This window comes from Bipolaris zeicola (assembly GCF_000523435.1).
Source record: "Bipolaris zeicola 26-R-13 unplaced genomic scaffold scaffold_16, whole genome shotgun sequence".
Lineage (NCBI taxonomy): Eukaryota > Fungi > Ascomycota > Dothideomycetes > Pleosporales > Pleosporaceae > Bipolaris > Bipolaris zeicola.
Window position 1 is genome coordinate 139604 of NW_006912065.1, and position 23139 is coordinate 162742.

General features: G+C 51.9%; 7 protein-coding genes across 7 annotated transcripts; 4 read left to right on the top strand and 3 right to left on the bottom strand.

Moving 5' to 3' along the window:
* Nucleotides 1-1713: 1713 nt before the first annotated feature.
* COCCADRAFT_86195 (GMC oxidoreductase) lies at nucleotides 1714-3567 on the bottom strand (the record flags this gene model as incomplete). The annotated part of the gene is made up of 1 exon (XM_007710299.1): nucleotides 1714-3567. One exon carries the CDS (start codon nucleotides 3565-3567, stop codon nucleotides 1714-1716), a length of 1854 nt encoding a protein of 617 aa, XP_007708489.1.
* Nucleotides 3568-5599: 2032 nt separating this feature from the next.
* On the top strand, nucleotides 5600-6841 carry COCCADRAFT_86202 (glycosyltransferase family 34 protein; the record flags this gene model as incomplete). Its single annotated transcript, XM_007710300.1, has 2 exons — nucleotides 5600-6358; nucleotides 6509-6841. 2 exons carry the CDS (start codon nucleotides 5600-5602, stop codon nucleotides 6839-6841), a joined length of 1092 nt encoding a protein of 363 aa, XP_007708490.1.
* Nucleotides 6842-7039: 198 nt separating this feature from the next.
* Nucleotides 7040-11323, bottom strand: COCCADRAFT_23139 (uncharacterized protein; the record flags this gene model as incomplete). Its single annotated transcript, XM_007710241.1, has 4 exons — nucleotides 7040-7126; nucleotides 7176-8032; nucleotides 8081-8547; nucleotides 8595-11323. 4 exons carry the CDS (start codon nucleotides 11321-11323, stop codon nucleotides 7040-7042), a joined length of 4140 nt encoding a protein of 1379 aa, XP_007708431.1.
* Nucleotides 11324-12023: 700 nt separating this feature from the next.
* COCCADRAFT_23140 (uncharacterized protein) lies at nucleotides 12024-14669 on the bottom strand (the record flags this gene model as incomplete). The annotated part of the gene is made up of 1 exon (XM_007710242.1): nucleotides 12024-14669. One exon carries the CDS (start codon nucleotides 14667-14669, stop codon nucleotides 12024-12026), a length of 2646 nt encoding a protein of 881 aa, XP_007708432.1.
* Nucleotides 14670-15928: 1259 nt separating this feature from the next.
* Nucleotides 15929-16928, top strand: COCCADRAFT_33522 (uncharacterized protein; the record flags this gene model as incomplete). The annotated part of the gene is made up of 2 exons (XM_007710265.1): nucleotides 15929-16251; nucleotides 16331-16928. The coding sequence occupies 2 exons, from the start codon at nucleotides 15929-15931 to the stop codon at nucleotides 16926-16928; spliced, it is 921 nt and encodes a 306-aa protein (XP_007708455.1).
* A 313-nt stretch (nucleotides 16929-17241) lies between these two features.
* On the top strand, nucleotides 17242-18356 carry COCCADRAFT_1841 (uncharacterized protein; the record flags this gene model as incomplete). The annotated part of the gene is made up of 2 exons (XM_007710223.1): nucleotides 17242-17635; nucleotides 17701-18356. The coding sequence occupies 2 exons, from the start codon at nucleotides 17242-17244 to the stop codon at nucleotides 18354-18356; spliced, it is 1050 nt and encodes a 349-aa protein (XP_007708413.1).
* Nucleotides 18357-20498: 2142 nt separating this feature from the next.
* COCCADRAFT_86239 (glycoside hydrolase family 17 protein) lies at nucleotides 20499-22399 on the top strand (the record flags this gene model as incomplete). Its single annotated transcript, XM_007710301.1, has 2 exons — nucleotides 20499-22183; nucleotides 22240-22399. The coding sequence occupies 2 exons, from the start codon at nucleotides 20499-20501 to the stop codon at nucleotides 22397-22399; spliced, it is 1845 nt and encodes a 614-aa protein (XP_007708491.1).
* Between the last annotated feature and the right edge of the window lie 740 nt (nucleotides 22400-23139).

Genomic DNA, 23139 nt, shown 5'->3' on the forward strand with positions numbered 1-23139 from the left:
GCGCCTAGCATGGCAAATGCTGTTCAACCCCGCAGCGATTGAAGCCAGGACCAAGATGCGTGTTCGCTTATGGTGTTCGCCAAAGAACAGACCCTCATAGGGGATGCGCCACATTCATTCTCGCCCTAGCGTCCCCCATTTGGGGCGTCTAGCGCACGCTTGCCCGTATACAGATATGCCAAAGCGGCGCAGCAAGGCTATCGTGGGCTCCTGCTTCTACTATTGGGTTATTGGTTTCTTAATGACCCTTTTTTGAAGCCCCATAAATGTTTATCTGGATTGCATAGGATCAGCTTAAAGAGACGACGATGCTAGGGGTAGTAGGATTATGAACGAGGACGAAGTCGTGCACACGGTAGTGAACAAAGGCGAAAGGGGTTGAGCCTCAAATCCGAGTGGCTGCTATTTTGGCGACCACGTCTAGCATAGCATAGTCACCTAAGTCGTTCTTCCCGCCTGGCGCCCACTAGAGATGGGACAGTGACAAGCTGACACCAACGTTGGAAACATCGTGCTGACCTGTACCGAAATCAACACCTGCAGCTGTACAAAAATACGAACCGCCACAGGACTGTGGAGATTTGACAAGAGTGCATCGGTTCACTCCACAACCGTATTGGCTGTTCTTCGCGCTAGCCGCTAGTATCTCAGCTACAATGACTATGGGGAATTGCGCTGAAGTCTGTTTCCGATGCTTCGGTATGTACGTAGGTCCGAGGCTAACTAATAATAAGACTTTCGCTAGGCAATGCCGTTGCACAGCTTAAGTCCATGGCGCACTCGCTTCTCGAGTAAGTCTGCCCGGAACTCTCCTTGCATGAGGTAACGGTACAGCATAAACCCCTGAGCAACTTGCATGCGGCTGAGTACGTACCTGCAGCAGGCCCTCTGGCTTTGCCTCAAAGTCCCCACGAATAGAAACTAACACCACAGCCTCATGTATGTTGTTTCCTGGTTCGTGTCCCACATTAGCGACAGTGGCTGATTGTCGTTGGCCCAGCTGCTGTATCGTTTGAGGATGTTGCCAGCAATTGCATTGTGGCTGTTAGGCAGCAGCCGTCGATTGACCATACAGTAAGCCACATGAGTGTGTGAAGCCCCTTATCATCTGCATACACGACTTTGGATCTCCAATATCACACTGGCACCCAGTCGTAAATGGTGCTGAAAAGGGGTGCAGCTCCAATTGCAAGTTTGTCTGGGTTCGCGGGTTTACGTAGCTGTCTAAAGCTGATATTAACTTTACACAATAATCCAAGTGCATGGGAGTAAGGTTAGAGACAACCAATTGTGACCAGGTACACTTTTCTGGTAACCAGGGCAGTTTCTTGTCCACTTGTTTCAGTCCACATATGTATGGTATGATGTGGATAGGGCACGCCACACCAACCATTTATTGTCGCTCGTCAGCCGCAGTCGGATGATAGACGGGCCGGAAGGTGGGACGGGCAACACCAAAGGGATAGTAGCTGAGTGACGCCTAGCACTACCTGTTACTCTGGCTGCCCTAACTAGTGGTAGCCAAAGATGTCAATCCTTACTATGTGACAGAAACGGTAACTAGACAAGAGCATATCTGACACCTTTTTCCAAATTGGAGACACAGTAGTGAGGATCATCAAAGCCAGGCATATTGCTTTTTTTGTGCTACCTAGGAAGTAGTCGCCCAAGTTCCATCTATTACCATAGTAGTGAACAATGACGAAGTCAAGATCATGTGCCTTGGCGTGAAAGAAGACCAGATTTCGTCTCTCTAACAATTATCTCGGCTGCTTTCTCAGCGAAAGCGTAGACAGCGGTCAGAATATTCCCCCGTGGGATGATTGGCAAGACACTCGCATCGCAAATCCTCACATTCTTCGTCCCGTATACAGTAAGCCGCTCGTCAACTACGCCACCTAGATCTTCCCTCATCATAGAACAAGTACCGCACGGATGGTAGTTCGTCGCGGAGTTTATTGGGAGGATGCCTTTCGCGTCTTCGAGTGATGTTACCGGATGGGGGAAGCTTCGAGGCAATCTTCTTCCGTCCGGCTTTGTCATGGCAGCAAAGGTAGGCTTCTGGAAGAGCTTTTCAATGAGACGCAAGTGACGAGCCAGTATCTCCGTATCGAGGGGGTGAGAAAGGTAGTTGAATCTTATCTCGGGCTGATCTGAAGAAGTAGGCGAGGTATGACAGCTTCCGCGCGAAAAGGGATGGGCCAGCATTGCAACAACGGTTATGTAGTTGCCATCGACAACAGATGGTGTGCCTTTGGGAAGTGAATCAGCATCTTTGTGACGTTGTGTACGCAGCATGAATAAGGTGGCCGTTGCTTCACTGGGACTTTCGACTGTCTTCTGAATGATGGAATACTGGGTCTTTAGACTTGGGTTACTCTCGTTCTTCACCCAGTGCTCGACTATGTTGATAAGCTCCTGTATCTCCGATGGGGTTTCCAGCATCTGTAGTGGTGTAAAGGCAAAGCTATATGCGGCCCCTTCGGACACTCGACCAGTGTGGCTTTTTTCGTACTCCAACAATGCGGCCTTTTGCAATTCGGGGTTTCGCATTATTTCGTCACGAGTAGGGATTTCATCTTGGGTTTCGCACGACAAGCTGCAGTTCAGATGATCCTGTAAGTTTTCACCGACCCCTGGGAGCTCGTACAGGATGGGAATATTGGCGTCTGCAAGAATCTTTTTGGATCCGATACCTGATCGTTCCAAGATAAGGGGAGACTCAAATGCGCCTGCACCGAGAATTATTTCTCGGCCACTGACAAGATGTTCCTCCCCCTTGTATGTGTAGTGGACACCTCTCGCATTGAGTTTTCCATCAGCAGTCAATGGCTCATCGAATGCAATCTTATCGACCTTTACGCCAGTCTTCAATGTAACATTGCCACGTCCCAAGGCAGGTTCTAGATATGCTGTACCTGCATGGCTTCGTTCGCCTTTTGAAGAATCGATCGCGTTGGTGACATTGACTGCTCCGGCGGAGCTCTCAGTAAACCCTGTAGCCCTCGTCGGACAACCAAGCTCCTCAAAAGCTTCGACCCACCGAGTTTGAAGCAGATCCCAGGTACGCGGGTATGATGTTTTCACACGGTCCAGAGATGCCCCATTGTCATTTACTGCTGGACTGGACTGTTCAGTCTGCCATCTTCTGTAGCAATCACTCATACCCCGTGAGCCCCACTCTTCTCTCCCCGCATCTGACAGAAGCTCCTCCGCCATACGGTCATGCCATTCGTGGTTAGGAAACACCACACTGTGACTATTAATTGCACTGCTACCACCCACCAGCTTTCCCCTGGGATGGTCAACCTTCCTGTTATACAAACCCGGCTCCAGCGCAGAAGAGTATCGCCAATCGTAAGCGGGGTCCGACAGTAGCCTCGTGGCTAGACCAGGTATCTGCACTTTAGGATCATTTCGGATATGCTCTCCAGCCTCTAGAACAAGAATCCGGTGGTCAGGTAGCTGTTGCGAGAGACGTGACGCGATTAAGCAAGAAGCTGATCCGGCTCCGACGAGGACGAAGTCGTAGACCTCAGCATCAGTGTGGAGGGGTTTTCCCGGCATGGTTGATGTAGAGATGGCGAATGCTGCAAGACTGGAGATTTAAGGTTACAAAGCTATTTAAGGCGACCAGTCAAGCACGGCTAAGCAGCACGCCATAGGCTTAGCGACAGACAAGCATGCTGGTATACTAGCAGATATAGGAAGGTGCAGGCAATCATCAGTGAGAGTTGTATGCACCTCGTGCTTAGGGCATTGGTTGAAGAGGAAGGTGAGTAACATCACCACTGTTACTCTAGCAGTGTTCATGTACTGTCTGGCGCGATATAGACAAGTGTGCTTTTTCGAAACTTTAGTTACATATCAATGATTTTGTAAAGGTCTCTGCATATACAGAAACATCGATAACGAGGTACCTAATCTGTCTCGCACTTTAATTTGAGCTATTCATACCTCTTCTCATTTCTCACATCTCTATTCAGTTTCCATCTCTCTCTGTTTCAATTATACCTTAGAAAGTAAAGATAGAGAATTAAACGTATAGAGAGATGGCAGTAGAATGATGGAGAGAAAGAGACGGAAAGTGTACCACTCCAACACTTCTTCTAGTTTCCTAATCAGGAATATGTATGCTTAAGCATAGATACTTGTCTTTCATAGTAGACGCATCTGCAAACTTCACACCGAATGTCTCTCACTAAAAAAGATAAATCTCCATCTGTATCATATAACGCTACGACTTTTCTCCCGCCCACCCACATCACTGCCTACATGACAACTAAACTCTACAGTAGTGTTTGATCCCTAACAGTACACAATGATTGTACTAATTCTCCTTGTCTCTCCCCTTTTGATCACAGTCTGCAGTATTTTTTGCCAAGCAAGTCAACAGGTGCTCTCAATACTCAATGCCCTATATTCAACAACCACAATTCTAGAAAGAAAATTCAGGCTTGCATAGAATGTGTATGTAAAAACACTCTTCAATGCGTTTTGCTCATCTCTTCCTTCTCCAGACTAGTAGTTCTCACACTTGTTGTGAACTACATTCTAAACTTTAATCCAACAAATGTAGGAATGATTACGTTCAGGAGTAAAAAAAATTAATGTCAGGCCAGGGTCGAAGACTTCCTACCATAATGACTCGACGGATAACGAACCAAACAGTTCCTGGGTCTGCGTTGAGTGGTGGGATGCTCCTGTAAGTGCCTCAGATAAGCAGTGGTCGGTGCGGACTTCTTAATCACAACAAGATTCAAATACGACAGTATGCTAGCTACATGTAGCATGGCTAATTGTACCAGAAAATTTGAGTAAATTCACAAGACCCATGAATCACGCTTTGTAAAGAGATACCGCAAAACTCCCGCACGGAGACTGAAGGCCAAAACTAGTGGTGTAACTAATCTTACGGATACGACGATGACTTGAGTCATGCCACTCGGTATTAAACAACTCACTTGACTCTCGTTAAATGTACCTTACGGATGCAATAGTTCAGTCAACTTAATTCTGAATATTGCGAAGAAGTAGAATCTACTTTCCTGATACATCGACCTATAGTATCATCATGGTGCCCAGACTCTTGGCTAAAATGCCTAAAAAGACTGCTGTTAGCCCGTACTACTTTGTATGACGTAGTACTACAAGAGATCTCACCAAAACTGATAGAAGTCGTTTTCTTCTAGACATGTACATGAAGATAGAGCCGGTAGATGCTAAACACGTAGTGAGCCTCACAAACGTGGCAACCCCGGTCGCCATACTTTGGTGCGCCCAGTCCGGCGCCCAGCCCGCTGAACCTAATTGGCCGTGTAACAACCTTGGAACTTCTTACCTACGTATGCGTCGGCCATGCAGGGAGGCTGACGCCGGACCTTTGAGGCGCAATACCAACACAGTACGCGTCTCATATCTCTCGGCCATTTACCCAAGTCTCGAGCTATGTAGTCGCACTCACCAGCCTCAGTGTGGGAATTTCCTTTCTCTTCTTCTATCCAACCAAAGACGCAAGGATCCTCAATGCTATACGCCCCATCGTATGCGCAAGCCGTGAAAGTCGCATTCCGTCCAGATGACAGCATCAAATACCGCAATGAGTCGCAGCACGCGACCATCATTCGACAGCGACTTTTCTCTCTCCGACGACGACGAGGAATCGCAATGCCGCCAAACCTGTCGTCCACGAAGTCGCATTCAAACCGTGAAATACCTCTCTTTCCTCACCCTCGTCGTATCCCTCATCTTCTACCTCACACACACGCCATCCCCAGCACCCTCCCCACCAATCCTCGCTTCAACCCCACTCCTCTCCTCAGACCCCTCCACCACTCTTCCTCAAGACAGTACCAAATTCCCTTCCAAAATCGGCAAAGCAACCGCCTCCTTCGGCCCCAAAGATAGCACCTACGAAGCCGCAATCTCATCCCACCATACCCACGACACGCAACACGGCTACCCGCACTTCATCCTACGCGAACGCATGCTCCCCGGCCTCTGGTCCAAACACGCCTTCCTCCTCACCCTCATCGGCACCGAACTCTCCAAACCAGCCCAGGACCGGCTTCACTGGCTCTTCTGGCACGACCGCGATACCATTCTCATGAACCCGCACATTCCCCTTGAAATATTCTTACCGTCCCCGGGAAAAGATTTGGGGCCCAATAAGACGGGTAAAGATGTCAATTTAATAGTTACGAATGATCGGCATGGGCTGAATAATGGGGTTTTCTTTATAAAGGTTGGCGAGTGGGCGGTACGGTTTTTGAGTGCGAGTTTGAGCCTGAGGGAGTGGGATGAGGGAGTGAAGTTGAAGTATTCAGAGCAGAGTGCTATGGAGATTGTGGGGGGACGGGTACGTTTCTTTCCTTTTTCTTCTCTTTTTAAACCCCCTCTTTCACTCCCCCCCCCCCTGCGTGACCATACTTCCCTTGTTCATACTCACACAAGGATTTTTTTTTTTAAAAAAAAAGATGAAACTGACATTGACAAATTTTTTTACCAGCCTCACTTCTCCCAAAATATCATTCACGTCCCCCAACGCTGGTTCAATGCATACCCACCACCCCCTTCTCCCACCTCTGCACCCCCATCTGCCGCTCCCTCCGCAGCACGCAAAGGATCGCTTCTAATCCATTTCGCGTCGAACCGCGACGGCAAGCGACCCGAGCGCATGGCTCAGTGGCAGCAGCTCGCGACATCACGCAGTAACGAATGGGCGAAGCCCCTAAACTCGACACAGTACGTTGGTGAAATCGACGAGTTCTGGCGGAGATTGGGCGAAGGCGAGGATGAAGAAGGTGTGATTGCGAATATAGGGGGTAGAATATGGGATTGAATGACGAAAATCAAGAAGAGGAAGAGTGGAAATTTCTCAATTGCGGGTATATATATAAAAGACAACGCTATACTAATAAACATGAAGTAGAGGAAGAAAAAAAAGGAGGAAAAGGGGGGGAAAGTGTGGATTGCTAAACACTCATTTCAATGCCACCATCCCTCGTACTCTCAGGCACGCGCACAATACTACTTCGAATCACGCTTCTCGCCTCTTTATCCGCTGCATCCTGTGCTGCTGCTGCTGCACGGGCGAGTAAAGGGGAGCGATGGGTCCAGATGCCGCCTGCATTTACACTTGGAGGAGGAGGACCAGATGCAAGCGCTTCTCTGACGTCGACTGCGGAATCCACGATACCGAGTCCATGAACTCTATCACCCAGGTCCGACATGGCATCAACTTGCTGATGCTGCTGCTGTCGTGTCCTTCGGGCCGCATACGACATCTGTTCCATCGAACCCGGAAGATAAATCCGCTTTGCACCAAGCGTGCGTTTGATATCTTCAAGTAGCACTTCCATGGGACAAATATACGCGATACGGTTTTTGTGGCAGAAAGCAAGGACGTGGCCGACGACTTTGTGTTTACCATTCTGCACGACCCACGCACCGCTGTCGCCACCGACGCCAAAGTCGCCGGCGACGTGCCAGGAGCGGGAGAAGGATTTGCGGTGGTAGATGCGCACGGCGGACATGACGGAGCTGATCATACCGCCTTGGAGGCCGGTTGTGCGGCCGAAGCAGTGGACGGCGAGGCCGCCGAGGGAAGAGGCGGGTGCGACGCCGTTGGGGTACTCGTCTTCTTCGGGCGTGTATTGGCGGCGGTCCACGGGCGACTTGAGTTTAGAGGCTATGATGCGCTGTTCGGGGGTCATGTTGCCGAAGCAGAAGCGGCGGCCGCCTTGGCAGATGTTGTAGGGTTGGAGTCGGTCTTCTTTGAGCTTGAGGAGCGCCCAGTCGATTTCGTGGAGGATACCATCGCGCTTCCAGCGACGGATGCCGGAAGAGGCGTGGACGTGGCCTAGTTCGTGGGAGGAGAGATGGTCGTCGTCACGGTCTTCTTCGTTGGGAAAGAAATCTGGGTCTACGTCGTCAAGGGCTGGCTGGGTAATTCGGATCTCTTCGCCCTCGCCGGGCAGGATGCCATCGATATCGCCTGTAGTTGCACGTGACATGGCAGACTCAGCCATGTCTATCCTTGGTTAGTTTGATGGCCGTATGGCGAAAGTTGTCAACATACCCTCAGCGGATTCATCGTCGGATTCGAATTCGCTGTCGGAAAAATCAAACGAGTCAGCGTCGACCTCATCGTCTTCGCTCCTTAGGTCTTCATCATCAGATAGTTCAAGATTCCACATAGGAGCAGGCTCCTCTGACTCCAAGTAAACACCTGGCTGCGTGCCCATACCCATCAGCCAGGGGTTGTTGGCTGCACTTGACAACGTGGTTTCGTTTGGGTATGGCCTATCGTAGTCTTCGCCGCCGTCACTCTCATCGTCTGATGGCGCATCGAGCAGGTGGTGGACACTCATACCCAATGGCTCATCATCGACTAGAATAACTCCACCATATGAAACTGGTGGTAGGTGCTGTCCATTGAAGGCACCGATAGATGCTCCACAGAGTGGGCGTTGCTGATGCCATGGATTCATGACAGCCATATCAGCGCCATACGAGTCGGTGTTCATCATGGAGCGATGAGGAGGTCTGTAAGAATTAGTCACTTGCTCGTAGTTCACAAACAAAAAACATACCGAGTACGACGTGACGAGCGACTCATTTTCGATCTCCTAATCTTGCCCCTCCTGACTTTCAAATCATACACATTCTCGTCGTATCGAAAGCGGCGACCCAGAATAGCCCTAACCTTTGCAACACTACTGCAGGTGACAAAGACTGTTGGCTTGGCCTTCTCCAGAACTTCTCCTACAGCAACGAGATCGATGCTGACGGTTTCCTCGGAGTCTTTGAGTGCACGCTCGATGAGGCGCTCGAGACGAGGCAGCATAGTCGAGTGCCATTCTTCCACAATCTCGGGCGTGAACTTGATGGGAAACAAGCGCATCTTTGGACGAGCGATGGGTTCATTTTCCGTCTCGATCTGTATCGAAGACGTGACAAAACTCTCGCTCGAATCCACTGTGCGGCTGTGAATCTCAGGCTCGGGCTCGGGCGTTGGGTACCCAAGGGTAGCCTGCGGCCAGTGGCGGATTCCGTCAGTAACGAGAGCTGAAATGGTGCTGTTCGTCTGCTTCTGCTTTGACTGTCGCCAAGCATTCTGGATGATTGTGATCTTTTCCTTGTAGTCTTTCAGGGATACGGGCTGACCCGGAGGTTTGCGTGACTGCCTCCATGCGCGCTGTATCGTTGAAGCGGCAGTAACTACTCGCTCTCGATACAGTGATGAGGCATCACTTGGGTCTTGCGAGTTCGGTGGCGTCGCAACAAGGGTGCCCGATTCCTCAAGTGGATCCCTCGGTTCCCATTCTAGATCCAGTGTGTCTTGCTTGGGGCTCATCATCCGTAGGCTTTCCGAGATGCTCTTTCGGATTGAGTGTTGTGAGCTTCGTGATGGGTTTCGTGCGAGTGAAAGGTCAGGTGATTTTCTTGACAAAGACTTGGTTCTCTCCAACGCCTGTGATCCCTTTTCCATAGCCCATCTCTTTGCGCTTCTATAGGATGGACTTTGCTGAGCTTCAGTAGCAAGCTGAGTCTGGCTGCCACTCTTGCGCTTCAGTGGAGACGCGTGTTGTATGGGCACAGCGTCAGGCCGCAAGTCTTTCAGGTCGAATCCGGGCTCGGACTCGTCCAGCATACAGCAGCGCTGTAGCCTAGTAAGTATGCGGGAATAGACTGGGTAGACGTCTGCAGCGTCACCCCTTGCATCGGCAGCCCAGAAACAGTCGCGCACTACTTGCATGTAGGCCGTTCCACATTTGGACGCAAGCCTCCTGATATACACATCCTCGATTCTTTGCTTGAAATCGCGGAGCGTATACTTTTGTTTCCACAAGTCAAAGAGCGGCTGCCACAGACCCACTTCAAGTAGCACTAAGCCCAGACCATATAGATCGAAACTAGGCGTGTACGGGTGCTTTTCGCCAGTACACTTGGGATCATCGGGGTGGCGGTAGATGTTTAGTGTCGGCATCGTGTTGGCGGCCTCGACGTCGCAGTCGGAAAAGATATCGAATGAGCAGATAACAGGGGTTCGTAGTGAATACTGTAGGGCTCTGTTGTTTGCAGAATGGCGCTTGTTCTTCTTAAATAGCACAATATTAGTACTATTAACGTCCTTGTGAACAAAATTATCGCCATGGATCTTGCTAAAAGTCAAGGCGAGAGTAAAGGCCAGACGAAAGCGGTCTTCGAGTGGTGGGGTCGCGCTGTTGGAGTTGTGCAAGGATTTGGATCCCGTCTGAAGCACGCTCAGTAGGGTAACTGGCGTCAAGTCGTCTTTAGATTTGTGTGAATCGAGAGGTCCGGAATAGACGGAACTCGGCAATTCGAATACCAAACCGAATCGCGGCTGGTTTGGATCTTCAATGTATCCGAGACACTTGAGTGTGCCGTGGAAAGATTGGCTGTTAGACAACTTTGTTAGTATACCCAAGAGAGCCTCGAGACGTTCCGTCGATGGCGAAACTCCGGTAAGGCGATAGGTAGGATCGTAGCTTGCGTAATCTACGAGTACACAGGTCTCTTTATCTCTGCCACTGTCTGCTTTCCAGGTATGCGAGTTGTTTCTAGATCGTAAGCGGCCAATGACACGAACAGATGTGGTTCCAACACTTTCGTATGGTGGCGGTTCCTCGTCGGGCAGAATGAGGTCAGTGTATTCTAGTTTTGGTGGAAGGTTGGACCGGGGAATCTGAGCATTCGACGAGAAGGTGGCTGGGTTTACGAGCGTCAGGTCGGATGCGTTGTAGTCTGGCGACAGGAACACTGGTGTTGCAGTGCCGTGTTGACGAGATCGTGGTGCAGCTTTTCCTGGGCTGCTTCCTCGCTCTTGGCCTCTCTGGTTTCTTCGGTTGCGGGACAGGTCGTACAGTATGTCAATGGAAGTGGTGAGGTCCTTGATCAAGTCCTCGTAACGTGACTTGTCAGCGGGCGCCCACGAGGGCGGGTCAGGCCGACTCTTCTCTCCAGATAATGTCTTTCCCACACCAGCAGCAGATGCGCCCGGGTGCATTCTTTCTGCCTCATCGAGAATCTCCTTGATGGTCCCAAGCACACTCGTGACAGTCTCCGTCATGCCAGCTTCCTCGACGCTGTCGTCAATGTCGCCTTGCTTTCCTTTGGCGTTATCGCTCCAGTCGACGCCCCATGTTATGAGCCTGTCCTTTTGAATCCGGAATTTGCGATGCAGCGCGTGCGATTCTGGCGTGTCTTTGGCATCCTGCTCCACTACAGCATCGCAGGTGGTTTTGGTGTCTGAATAGAGCTGTGTCAAGCGCCGCGGCAGTCTGCTAATCGTTTCCATGGTCACAAGCGGGCTGGCAAGTCGTCGCAAAGGCTGCTGCGACGCGCGATGAGGGGGGGAAGGCGATTATTAGCTATGTGAGGGGATGCATGAGGGGTGCCTGCAACACGACTGCCTTGGGGCCCGTCGCCATGGCGCAAGACTCGTGTTCTGTCTAACCAGGGTGCATTTGATGGTTGCCTACAGGCACCGCCTCAGCTCCTTGGATGGTGGGGGAAAGATCTCCGTCGCCGAGCAACCAATCACAGTGCAACCTTCTCCGCCTGCGCCACCACCGCGGCAGGGCTGACCTACGGAGTGTGCGACGGCCTCAGGCAACGATGAACGTGCATGCATACAATTCGACATGCTAATACAGAAGCCACAAATGAGCGTTATCGCGATCTCTACTGAAACAACATTCGTCATTGTTGTAGATAGCGAGGCTGTAATGAGTAATAATGTCTCACCTGCTATGGCGGCACGCTGGCACGCCGGTATGCCATAGTCACGACGACACTAACAAATTTCAACATGTGAGCAGCAGCCTGGAACTATAGCACAACGTAATCGAATGCATAGACTTTTTTTTAATATTACAACATCGTTAGCATATACTTCCAAGCCATTTTCTTTCAGTCCTGCTGTGTGCCAACTTTTGTTTTCTCATACAAGTCATATCCAGGTTCAACTGATGCCAAATCAAAGACAAGTCAACAACCTAGTCCTCGGTAAGATCGCCATACTCCCACTGGCCGCGACGCTCCTCCTTGGCGATATCCTGCTTCTTCTTCAAGGCAGCCAAGATGTTTCCGCCACTGCGCTCAAATGGTCGTAGCTTCTTAGGCACCATGGCGAGACCTTCACTCAGAATGTCTGCGTTGATGCTCTCAGTGCCGTCTTTGCTCTGGCTAGGGTTGTACAAAGTGACCCAGAGCATGCCGTCCTTCTCAGTTGCCTCGACTCTGGCAACGAGCTCACGGTCGGCAGTCTCTTGCGAGATGAATGATACCGCATCCTGGAGGTACTCGGAGTTGCCAGGGAGTTGGATGTATGCCAACTGTGCCTCGACAGCTTGTGGCTTAAGCTTTGATGGCAAGAACTGAGGCTGTGAAAGAGGGCGGAGGCGTGACCATGGGATTATCTCAGAGTTACCATAATCAATGTACACGACCTCGGCCTTTTTGTTTTCACGGTCGTTGCGTCGAATACGCGCGCGGTACCATTGATCATCAGCAGTGAACTTGGCTGCGACGAACTCACCAGCCTTGGGAGCGTCGGACAGGCCTTGGCTGTTTGCTGGGTTGAGATGGAACTTGCCAAAGGCGTCCATGAGCGACGTCAAGGCCGATGTACCGCTACCAATTTGCTGGAGTCGGAGTCGGCCATCGTCTTCGACATGTGTGATGATGACATCGCGGTAGTCTGCCTTTGCTGATGGAGCAGCCTCGCCGTTGGTAGCTTCAGCAGCTTCAACTTCCTCGCCGTCGTCCTCTTGTGAAGGGTCATAGTCATGCCACAAGCCCTTGCGTGCGTCCTTGGCCCTCTGCTCAGCAGCAAACAGCTCGTTTGCGTTTCCAGACTTCTCCGCGGAGTAGGCATGGACTGTTGCAAGACCCTCCTCGACTAGCGTCTTTGCAAAGTTCTCACGGTTAATGTAGAGAGTACCGATGAAACCACCGACCTTGTCGCAGTCCTCGACGTCGATCTCAACGTCTCGCTGCTGGCAACGTCGGTTGGCGAATTCGTGTGCCTCCTTGCCAAACGGCTCCCCCTTTTCGTTCTCGTTACGCGCAGATCGAGGCGCACGAATACCAGAGAGGACAAAGGTGAGTTTTGCGTTCTCGCGTGGTACCAGTACAGTGAAACGCGATCCAGACTTGACAAAGTCCACAATTGCGGGTACCTTGCGTTGCCGGGAGAGTACGGTGAGTTGGCGCTTGGCCTTTTCAAGCGACTCCGAGTAGTCGACGTACTGTTTGATAGACGGCGCCTTGTCCGACCACAGCCCCTTCTTCTCCTCTTGCGCAGCTTGCTCAGCCAGTAGGAGGTCATCGTAGATGGGGCTCCTATCCGTGTCGTCCTGTCGGTGGCGGATGACCGAAGCCATGCCGTTCTCGACAAGCATCAGACCAACATTCTTGCCCTGGATGGTGACGGTGCACATCTCTCGCTCATCGTAGCCATCGCTGGCTGGCCGCTTTCCATCAACGTGGAATTTGACATGCTTTCCAATAAGCTTCTTGCGCAGGAACTCCTTTGCCTCGGCCACCCATGGCGATTGCTTAGGATCAGTAGGCTTTGGTTGACGGACGCTGCTGAGGTTGATGCGCTTCTCTGCACCGGCCTTGTTCCGCAGGAAAAGCGTGTCTGCGCTCTGGATTCGGCTGACGGTGGCTTCTTGCTCGCCTGCCCGGGTGACCTTGGGCGCAACGTGTTCCTTGTACACGCCCAATCGACCTTCTTTTGCCTGCTTCTCAGCTCCCCTCAGTATACCCATTTGCTGGCCCAAAAGGGTCGTGTGGTGGTCGGTGCACTTTGCGAGACCGTTCTTGAGGAGGAAAGGTGTGATGCTGCCCTGGGTCGGGTGCTTGACATCTGCAACGAGCTGGCCATTGGGTGTAGTACCGAGTACCTGAACGAGCACACCGCGCTGGAGCATCCTTGCCTCAACAAATTGTTGTGCCTCGTCACCAAATGGCTCAGCCGGTTGCACCTTTCCGTCCGAGGGGTTCGTTCGTTGTGTTGCTGGCGCGCGGATACCAGCGAGGAGGACCATGGTTTGCACATGCTCGGTGGGCGAAAGAAGGAGGCGCACGATGAGACGGTCGCCGGAAAGGACCTTTTCGACAATCGAGTCAATGTCCTTGCCCTTGTTCTGCTCAACAAACTTGTGGGGATCGCTCAGCTCTAAAGCCACGTTGATCCTGCCACCCGTCTCGGCCCAGATTCCCTTTGAGTCTGCCCTGGCGCGTGCCTCGTCTACTTGGAGTCTCTCAATCAGATTGGCCGCTTCGTCCGAGTCTTCTTTGCGGCCAGCGTCGTCTCGCAGCTTCACCCAGCCTGCGGCGACGGCTTGTTGGGGTAGTATCTCCTTGTTGGGTGTGACAATGAGGCCATATTCGCGGTTCGCGCCTGTGGGTATTTTGTACAGGACTTGGAATCGGACGACCTTGCCTACCAGCAGGCGGCGGAGATAGTCGCGTGACTCGAAGGCGAAGGGCTCATCTCCCTCTCGTCTCAATCGCGGCGCTGTTACAAAGGCTAGGCTGAGTATGCGCTCTGCTTTTGGGTCCTTGATGTTGTGGAGGACGACGGTATCGCCGGAAAGTACGCTCTTGACCTTTGCCTCGAAAAGGTTGCTCATGGTGGATGTCGGGTAGCTGCACGGGCGAGGTCGAGTGTTAGCTACTGTGTCCAGAGAGCTGCAGATGGTCGGTGGGGCACCTGTTCTCTTGCACTTACCGGAAGGAGATGCCAAAATCAATTATGTGTACCACTAAGTGTTAGGGAAAGAGGAGCAATTGATGTGTGGGCCAAGTGCCAATTGCTTTGTTCGAGTGTTGAGATGCTACGTGTTGTGATGGCGGGCAAATCTCGCCGTTGCTTCTCAGGGACCGTTCTTGTGGGGTCGGACACCCTAGTAGGCGAAGCTAAGATTGTCACTGTCGGCGAGGCCCAGCCCATACATGTCGCATTGGACGGAGCTGGAGAGCGCGTACAAGCGATGTAGAGTTGTGCAATCTAGGCTTTGCTGTAATTTTATTGTTGGTGATGTCATTTCTATCCATAGAGTTTTTAATGTCAGACTTCTAGGACAAAGGGATGCAGCATCGGTCTCAATTAAGTAGCTACAATATACACACGTATACTAGTAGATACGCTAATTACTCAATCGAGCCATCGTATTTGTAAAGCATTTTGGTCATCTCCACGAGCAAGTGCAGTGTGTAATACACGTGTGCTTACAATGCGTTGATGCAAGAGCTTGCTGTTAGTCCCAAGTCTGACAAGACGCATGGCACAACAACGACAGCTACCACATGAAACCAAACCACCAACTTAGGATCCACACCATTTACATAACATCCAACAATTACAAAGTTCACTAACCACCTACATTACCAATTTTATTAAGTTACTTTGAAACTTCATAATACTAAATCCAAGTCAGGATAAGGCGTAGTAGCGATACAAAAACATCGCACTCGGAAGTCCTACTAAGTATATCTCTAGCTTACTTATCCCGGAAATCATCAGGTTTCCAGAAAACCCACCCACTTTTTATGAAGCAATGTCGCAGATTAGGCACACACAAAAAACATGTTGAATTTGGGAGTGTACTAAAGACGAAATTCTTAAAGGAAGTCTTGAGGTTTGGACGGGGAGGGGGCTATGTATGCTTTACTCTTCCCATACACGTGACCGTGGAGCATTTTGGTCCGAAGTGTGGTCTCCGAGGGGCTGAACCTTCCTCAGGTTTTCATACAAGACACAGTGACATGCTTCTGGTCCCGTCCGCCTCTTAAATACTAGGTGAAATATTTAAACCTAATATTCTCTTATGTCTTGTTAGTATCACACCGTTATCGTTCCAGCCAGGCATTCAACAGCAACTTCTATCAGATGGTCAAGATCGCGCTTGCGGGTGGCACATCTGGCATTGGCCTGGCCATCCACAATGCTCTAAAAGCCCAGGATATGCACGAATATGTCATCTTCACCCGGACACCTAGCGATGATGCAAAAGCTATAGTTGTTGATTACACCTCGACCTCTGGTCTCGCGGAGGCGTTGAAGGCGCAGTCCATCCACACGGTCATATCTGCGCTGTCCATTGGAGACGAGTCGAGCGGCCAGGCGCAGTTGAATCTGATTGAGGCATCTGTCGGTGCTGGGTGTGTGAAGCGGTTCATTCCCAGCGAGTTCGGTGCCGACTACCATAAAGAGCACGTAGGATCCCTGCTCCCCCTCTCTATACTTCTCTTGGATAAGAAAAAAAGGTAGTTTCTGACATGAGTCATCTAGAATGGTCAAACATCCACCTTCATACACGTACAAGTTCAAGGCTCGTGAAGCGCTCGCCAAGACAGACTTGGAGTACAGTCTCGTCTGCATTGGCATCTTTCTTGATTTCTGGGGCTACCCTCATGTTCGCAGTGTGCTGGACCCGCGCAAGATTGTTGGCATATTCATCGATTTGGCTCACAATTTTGCTGCCATACCGGGAGACGGCGAGACCTTTATGGTCTTCACGCATACCGCGGATGCGGCACGCTTCGTTGTTGGCATGATGGATGTTCCCAATTGGCCTGAATCAGCTTTCTTCGCTGCCGATCGCCTTACTCTAAAGCAATTTGTGCAGCGCGCCGAGCAGACAAAGGGTGTGAAATTCGAAGTCCACTATGATACGGAGGAGGACATTCGAGCAGGCAAGATGACCCTGCCACCAAATGTAAGGGAATGGTTGCCCAGTCCGGAATGGATCCCGATGTTTTCGGCTGCCGCGTTGTCATATTTGGGAGGTGGCTTTGATATGGATATGACAAAGTGCAAAAACGACTGGTTTCCTGAGATCAAACCGCTCAAAGTCCAGGATGTCATCGATGCGTGGAACGGAAAATAGGACATGTATGTGTATAGGATTTGCTGGTTGCAAGAGTGTTATGACGGATGGCTCCCGGACTTACGGACTTAAGCCTGTAAACACGCCAGCTCTGATAGGCCAGCAACACAGGACGTACTATGCAAACGGGCGTAACGGCAATATACAACGAGCATATTAGCAATGGTAGAAATAAGGCCTCCTGCTGCAGAATATTGGGTAATACAAATCAGAGATTTATATGAACATGTAGTCGAATACACATATCCAGCATCTGCTGATTGCGTCTTACGCTCGAGTACACTCATCATCAGCCCACCTCGCAAGACTAACAATGCCAGACGTCGAAACCATCCGCTCGAGCATTGCGCAGCTACCGGATGGGCCACCGCTTGTCGTGGCCCTGATTGGAGGTACAAGCGGTATTGGATCGTATGTAGCACAAACGTTTGCCTCGACGTTTGCGGGACATGGAGCTAAACTCCGGGTTTATCTCGTGGGACGCAATGCTGAACGGGCAGAGAGATTGATGCAATCTGGTCGTGAGACGAGCGCGGGCTCGGAGTGGCGGTTCATTAGGGCGAAGAATTTGGCTTTGATGAGTGAGGTGGATGCTGTGAGTGAGGAGATTATACGGCAAGAGGAGGCAGGTGCGTTTGCCGGCGGACCACCGAGGTTGGATGCATTGTACATGAGTTCGGCGCTGTCGCCATTGGCACCATCACCTCGTAGGTTATTTGTTGTTTGTTTTTTGTTCCGCCAGAGTTTCATATACTGATTGGAGTGATTGCAGTCACGGAAGAAGGAATTGATTCGCAAATGTCGTTGCTCTACTACTCGCGCATCCGATTCATACAGAATCTGAGTGGGTTGCTTAGAGCAAGTCCGACGACGGCGCATGTCATTTCCATTTTTGCGGGATCAGTCGAGGACCAGATCAAGGCAGGTGAGGTGCCGATTGGTGCGCCCGAGGCAGCAATCTACAGTGTGACCGAAGTGCGCAAGCGGACGTGCTTCATGAAGACATTTATTTTTGAATTACTGGCCGAGCAACATGAGGGAAAAATCAGTTTTGTACACATTTACCCTGGACTAGTAGACGGCCCCACTTTTCTGAGCGAGGAAAACCCGCTATGGTTCCGTATTCTGTGGAGGGTGTTGAAGCCATTGGCGAGCTGGTACATGACGAGCCCCGAGGTGTGTGGACAGGTCATGGTGTCTCTGAGTACGGGGCGGTATCCTGCCAAGGGAACATTGGCAGGGGACAAGGTGGCTTTCAGCAGTCAGAGGGAGATGGGAGGGGGAGCCTATGCAGTAGGCCAGCGAGGAGACGAGAGGAAGGAAGTGAGCTGGGCCAAGGCGCGGCGAGATGACACTGCAAAGAAGGTTTGGGAGCACACCATGGGGGTATTGCAAGGGGTGGGTAGTTGGTGTGAGCGAATAAATTAACAAGAGAGAAAATGCATATGTATGGGTTGGTTGAGCAGAGTGTTGTCACAGGAATCGATGCAGCAGAGGATACGCGTCCCCATGTGGTGGGCATGGCAATACTCAAAAGGGAAGGCACGACAGTTGTTGGCCTAGCAGCAGGGCCAACAGGCGTGCCAACATGGAGTTGGGGTCGTGTTGTGAGTGCCGTGCCTCGAAGTGTTGGGGTAGATTGATTTTTTTTTGCAGCGGAGGTGTCAGACTCGTGTCAGCAGGTTGGATTTGCGTTGAGCGGTAGGCTAGAGGCCGTTCATAATTAGCAGCAAGCTACAAGCCATGCCAAGGCCGGGGCAGGACCGGTTCGTGAAGACATGATGCGACTGTGCAGCACGGACTTGAGTGGTTGGGGCGAGTTGCAATGCGGGCGGAGGACCAAGACCACGACGGCTGGGGCGCGGATGGCGGCGGAAGGGAGCATGTGGTGGTGGTAGTGGTGGTGGAAGCAGAAGCAAGGTTGGGGCACGAGGCGATGAGTGTGTAGTTAGATAGAAGCCATCATGTCGAGGCTAAGAGGCGGCAGAAGAAATGGTCGCTGACGCGGCTCTGGCATCGGGACACGCAAGGTGAGATAAGCTTCGCTCGGGGGCGGGGTAGGGACGAGAGAGTGAGCCTTGCGCCGATTGCAGCAGCAGCAGCAGCAGGCGTCGGGTGCAATGGCGCCATGGTGTGGTGTGCAATGTGCCTGCGTTTCACAATGGGCAAACTGGCCATGAGACGGTGGTTTGGAGCATGTAGAATAATGATTGCAGCAGCGACAGCAATACTTAGCAACACGACAAGGGCATGCATGCATCCATCGACGATTGCGCGACCAGGCCATATGTATTGGATCGTGTGGGGCTGGCTAGTGTCGAGGATGGATGCAGATGCTACTCTACTCTACTCTACTCTACTTACTGCAAGCGGCATTGGGCTGTGCATTGGCAGGTACGAAGAGGGAGGGGAGGGCAGAGGGCAGAGGGCAGAGGGCAGAGAGACGCAAGCAGCAGTACGTGGATGCTGGTGGTGCGGGCAGTGTTGGATATTGGATTGAGGGCTTGGGGGAGTGGAGTTATAACGATTGTCCGGAAAAGAAGGAGGGTGGACAAAGACAGCCAACCACCAGCCTCCTCGACGGCGATGCTGAGATAGCGGAGATTGGATAGGCGGCCCACTGAGCCCACCCTGGCTGCTTGTTTTCACGCAGCGGGCGTCGCACAGCCAGGCACCTAATACTCATCCATACTTGATATACATGTCGACTCCCGCCACACAACAAAGCATGGGGCGCATGCGTGTGGTGTCGTTGATTTATTGACGTGGGCGCACAGCATCATCATCATCATCATCATCATCACCTACCCATTGATCGCTGCGGCTAATGGTACTACTTCCTTACTCGCGCACGCCAGTGAATGCATCGTGTACGTATTTACACATGTACACACTGTCGTCTACACTACCAAGTACTTGTGCGAATACGGCGGCGGCGCAAAACCTGTTGGGGAGGGCGAGGATGGCTGGGTTGGCCGACGTCACCAGTGGGTTCGCGGCCGTTGGTCCACCGCGTTTCCTGGGTGAAATGCTGCGGCGGGCCAGCCCCGGCGCCCACACCCCGTCAGCCTCCGTGGTACCAGCCCGTCTTACCCGGCCTGCCAGATGCCCTGCCCTGCCCTGCCCTGCCTGCATCCTGCCCTGCCTGCATCCTGTCCTGTCCTGTCCTGTCCTGTCTATCCACTCCACCAAACCTCTCTCTCTCTCGCTCTCTCCTCCCATTCCCTCCCACCATCCCACTCCACCCACCGCCGCACCATTTCTTTTGGCTGCCTGTGCTCCCGCCCCAAAGCACACGCCCTGCCTCGCCCTGCAAGAACAAACAAAGACACCCGCCCCAATCGCCCACGCCCCCACCAATAGTCCGCTGCGACCCATCCCCCGAGCGGTGCGCCGCCGCCTAAGACGTCCTCGCTTCTTGCAGCATCTTCTGTAGGAAAAAGTCTGCCCAAAATGGCCTACCACCAGCAACAAGCCTGGCCACTCGGACAAGCTCAATACACCGACGCCGCCTCCGCCGACGACAGCCCTCCCCCTCCACCCGTCCATCGCACGCCTGTAGCCCAGCACATGAATAGCCACCCACCCTACGCTGACCCCAACAACTACTCCGACTATTCGACGCCTGGCCACGCCTTCTCCGACAACACCATGGCTGTACACCAGTCGCCAGCCTCCGCGCCGCCCACACGAGGCATCGACTCAGGCCGCCCATTGGGTGTCCCTGGCAACCTTTCGCCTGTTTCGCCTGTTTCACCCTTCAATGACTATGACGCCTCCATGGTCCCTCGCCCAATGTACTCTTCGCGCTCAAACGGCTCCGCTGCGCCTCTCGCTCCTGGCATGTACTCGAGCGATAGCTCCCTCCTCAGCATGCCTCACTCATCCCACAGTGGTCGCACCTACTCCGACACGCCCTACAACCGCTACTCGTCGTCGGCCCAGAACCTCGCCCCGCAAATGGGTCAGATTAATCCAAACGAAGTGGACAATGACGACGATTGGGGAATGGGACCTAGCGAGGCCCTGCAGAACAAGCGCCGTTCCTTTGTCCCCTTTGGCAGCTCACGCGACGGCAGCAGCCGCAATGGCTCCCCTGGATCATCAATCAACAATGGCGCCGCCGGCGCAGGTGCAGCTGCAGCTGCAGGTGCTGCCGCCTACAGCGCCGCGCGCGACGGCAACAAGTACGACACAGTGCCCATGGTCAACGGAAGCGGAGAGCTCATGCCCGAAAAGATTGCAAGCTGGAAGGCAGAAGACGACCTGAAGAAGCGCAAGAAGAGAATGTGGATAGCCATTGCAATCATCACAGTCATCATGATGGGCGCAATCCTCGGTGGTGTCCTCGGTGCCACCATCAACCGGGGCGGCGGCTCAGGCAACGCAGAAAAGGCGCAACAAGCTGCCAACGATGTTGCCAAAGACAACAAGGACGACCTTGGCAAAGACTCGTCAGAGATCAAAGCCCTCCTGAACAACCCCAATCTGCACAAGGTCTTCCCCGGCATGGACTACACGCCGCTCAACTCGCAATACCCAGACTGTATCCACGTCCCACCATCGCAGAATAACATTACGCGTGACTTGGCCGTCATGTCACAGTTGACCGACTCTGTCCGCCTATATGGTACTGACTGCAACCAGACCCAGATGCTTATCCACGCCATTGAGCGCCTGGAAATTAAGGATTCCATGAAGATCTGGCTCGGAGTCTGGCTCGACAGCAACGACACCACTACCCAGCGACAGATTTCCCAGACCTGGGATATCCTTGACGACTATGGCTGTGACTACTTCAAGGGCATCATCATCGGCAACGAGGTGCTATTCCGAAAAGACTTGACCGCCGATGAGCTCCTCAACCACATCAGCGACTTCCGCAAGAACATTACCGACCACAAGTGCCAACTCCCCGTCGCCATGGCCGATCTTGGCGACAACTGGACCGCCGACATGGCCACCAAGGTCGACATTGTCATGTCCAACGTCCATCCATTCTTCGCCGGTGTTGACGTCAAGGCGGCCGCTGGATGGACCTGGGACTTTTGGCAAACTCACGACGTTGCTCTTACTGCCAGCCAGAACAAGATTCACCAGGTTATTGCAGAAGTTGGCTGGCCATCTGGAGGCGGTACCGACTGCGGTGGAGCCACGACTTGCACAGGCGGATCTGTTGCTGGTATTGACGAAATGAATCAGTTTATGGAAGACTGGATCTGCCCTAGTCTGAAGAATGGTACCGAGTATTTCTGGTGAGTTTATTCTTTAGAAAAAAGCAAATAGACGCAAAAAATTAACAGCCATCTAGGTTCTCTGCATTCGATGAGCCATGGAAGATCAAGTACAACGAAAAAGGCAAAGAGTGGGAAGACAAATGGGGTCTCATGGACGTTGACCGCAACCTCAAGCCCGGCCTCAAGATTCCCGACTGCGGCGGTCAGTCGTTACCGACATCGTACCAACATTAGACGAGCGCAACGACCGCATATCACCGATTCCTTCTCACCACGAGTTCTTGCATGACGGCATGGCGTTGGTTGGCGTTTTTTTTTATTTCACACAAAGGAAAATAGTCCTTTGTGATTTCTGGCATCATCCATTTGTAGTGGAGGACGGGTTTTTTTCACTTTCCTTCCCAAGGCGCGGCATCATCCATCTCCTTGCCCAACAAAAGAGGGTCTTGTATATTTGGAACCGGGAGCACCCGAGTGCTTATCTGGTTTTGTTGTCTTTTTTCCTTTTTTTCCATTACCGATCCGCGATATCTTGGTCGGTTGGGGTGGCTTGATTTGCTTGCTCTCATGCCCACGACCTTATCTGGGCGGACATGTTGGGGGAATACCCTCTAGTTGTTCGGTGGGGTTGGCTGAGCCGGTTTCCTTTTGTTACATGGAATAATGTATCGGAGATTGGAGGAATGGGTGTGGGTCGGGGAACAGGGGGGGGGGTTATGGGAGGAAGAGAGGAACATAAAGTCTGGCTTGTATATATACGCACATACGACATCACATGGGATGAAAGAATTTATTCCGGCTGGCTGGAAACATTTTAATCGAAGCCAAGTTGGTTTTACACTGCGCTGAGTTGAGAGTGTATTCGTTGCACGTTTTACAATTTGATAGAACTGTTGGGCCGACATAGAATAATGAGAAATGTCAATGATTTTGGAAGATCTTCTTCTCCCTATAGTATCAGTCACTGTGAACGT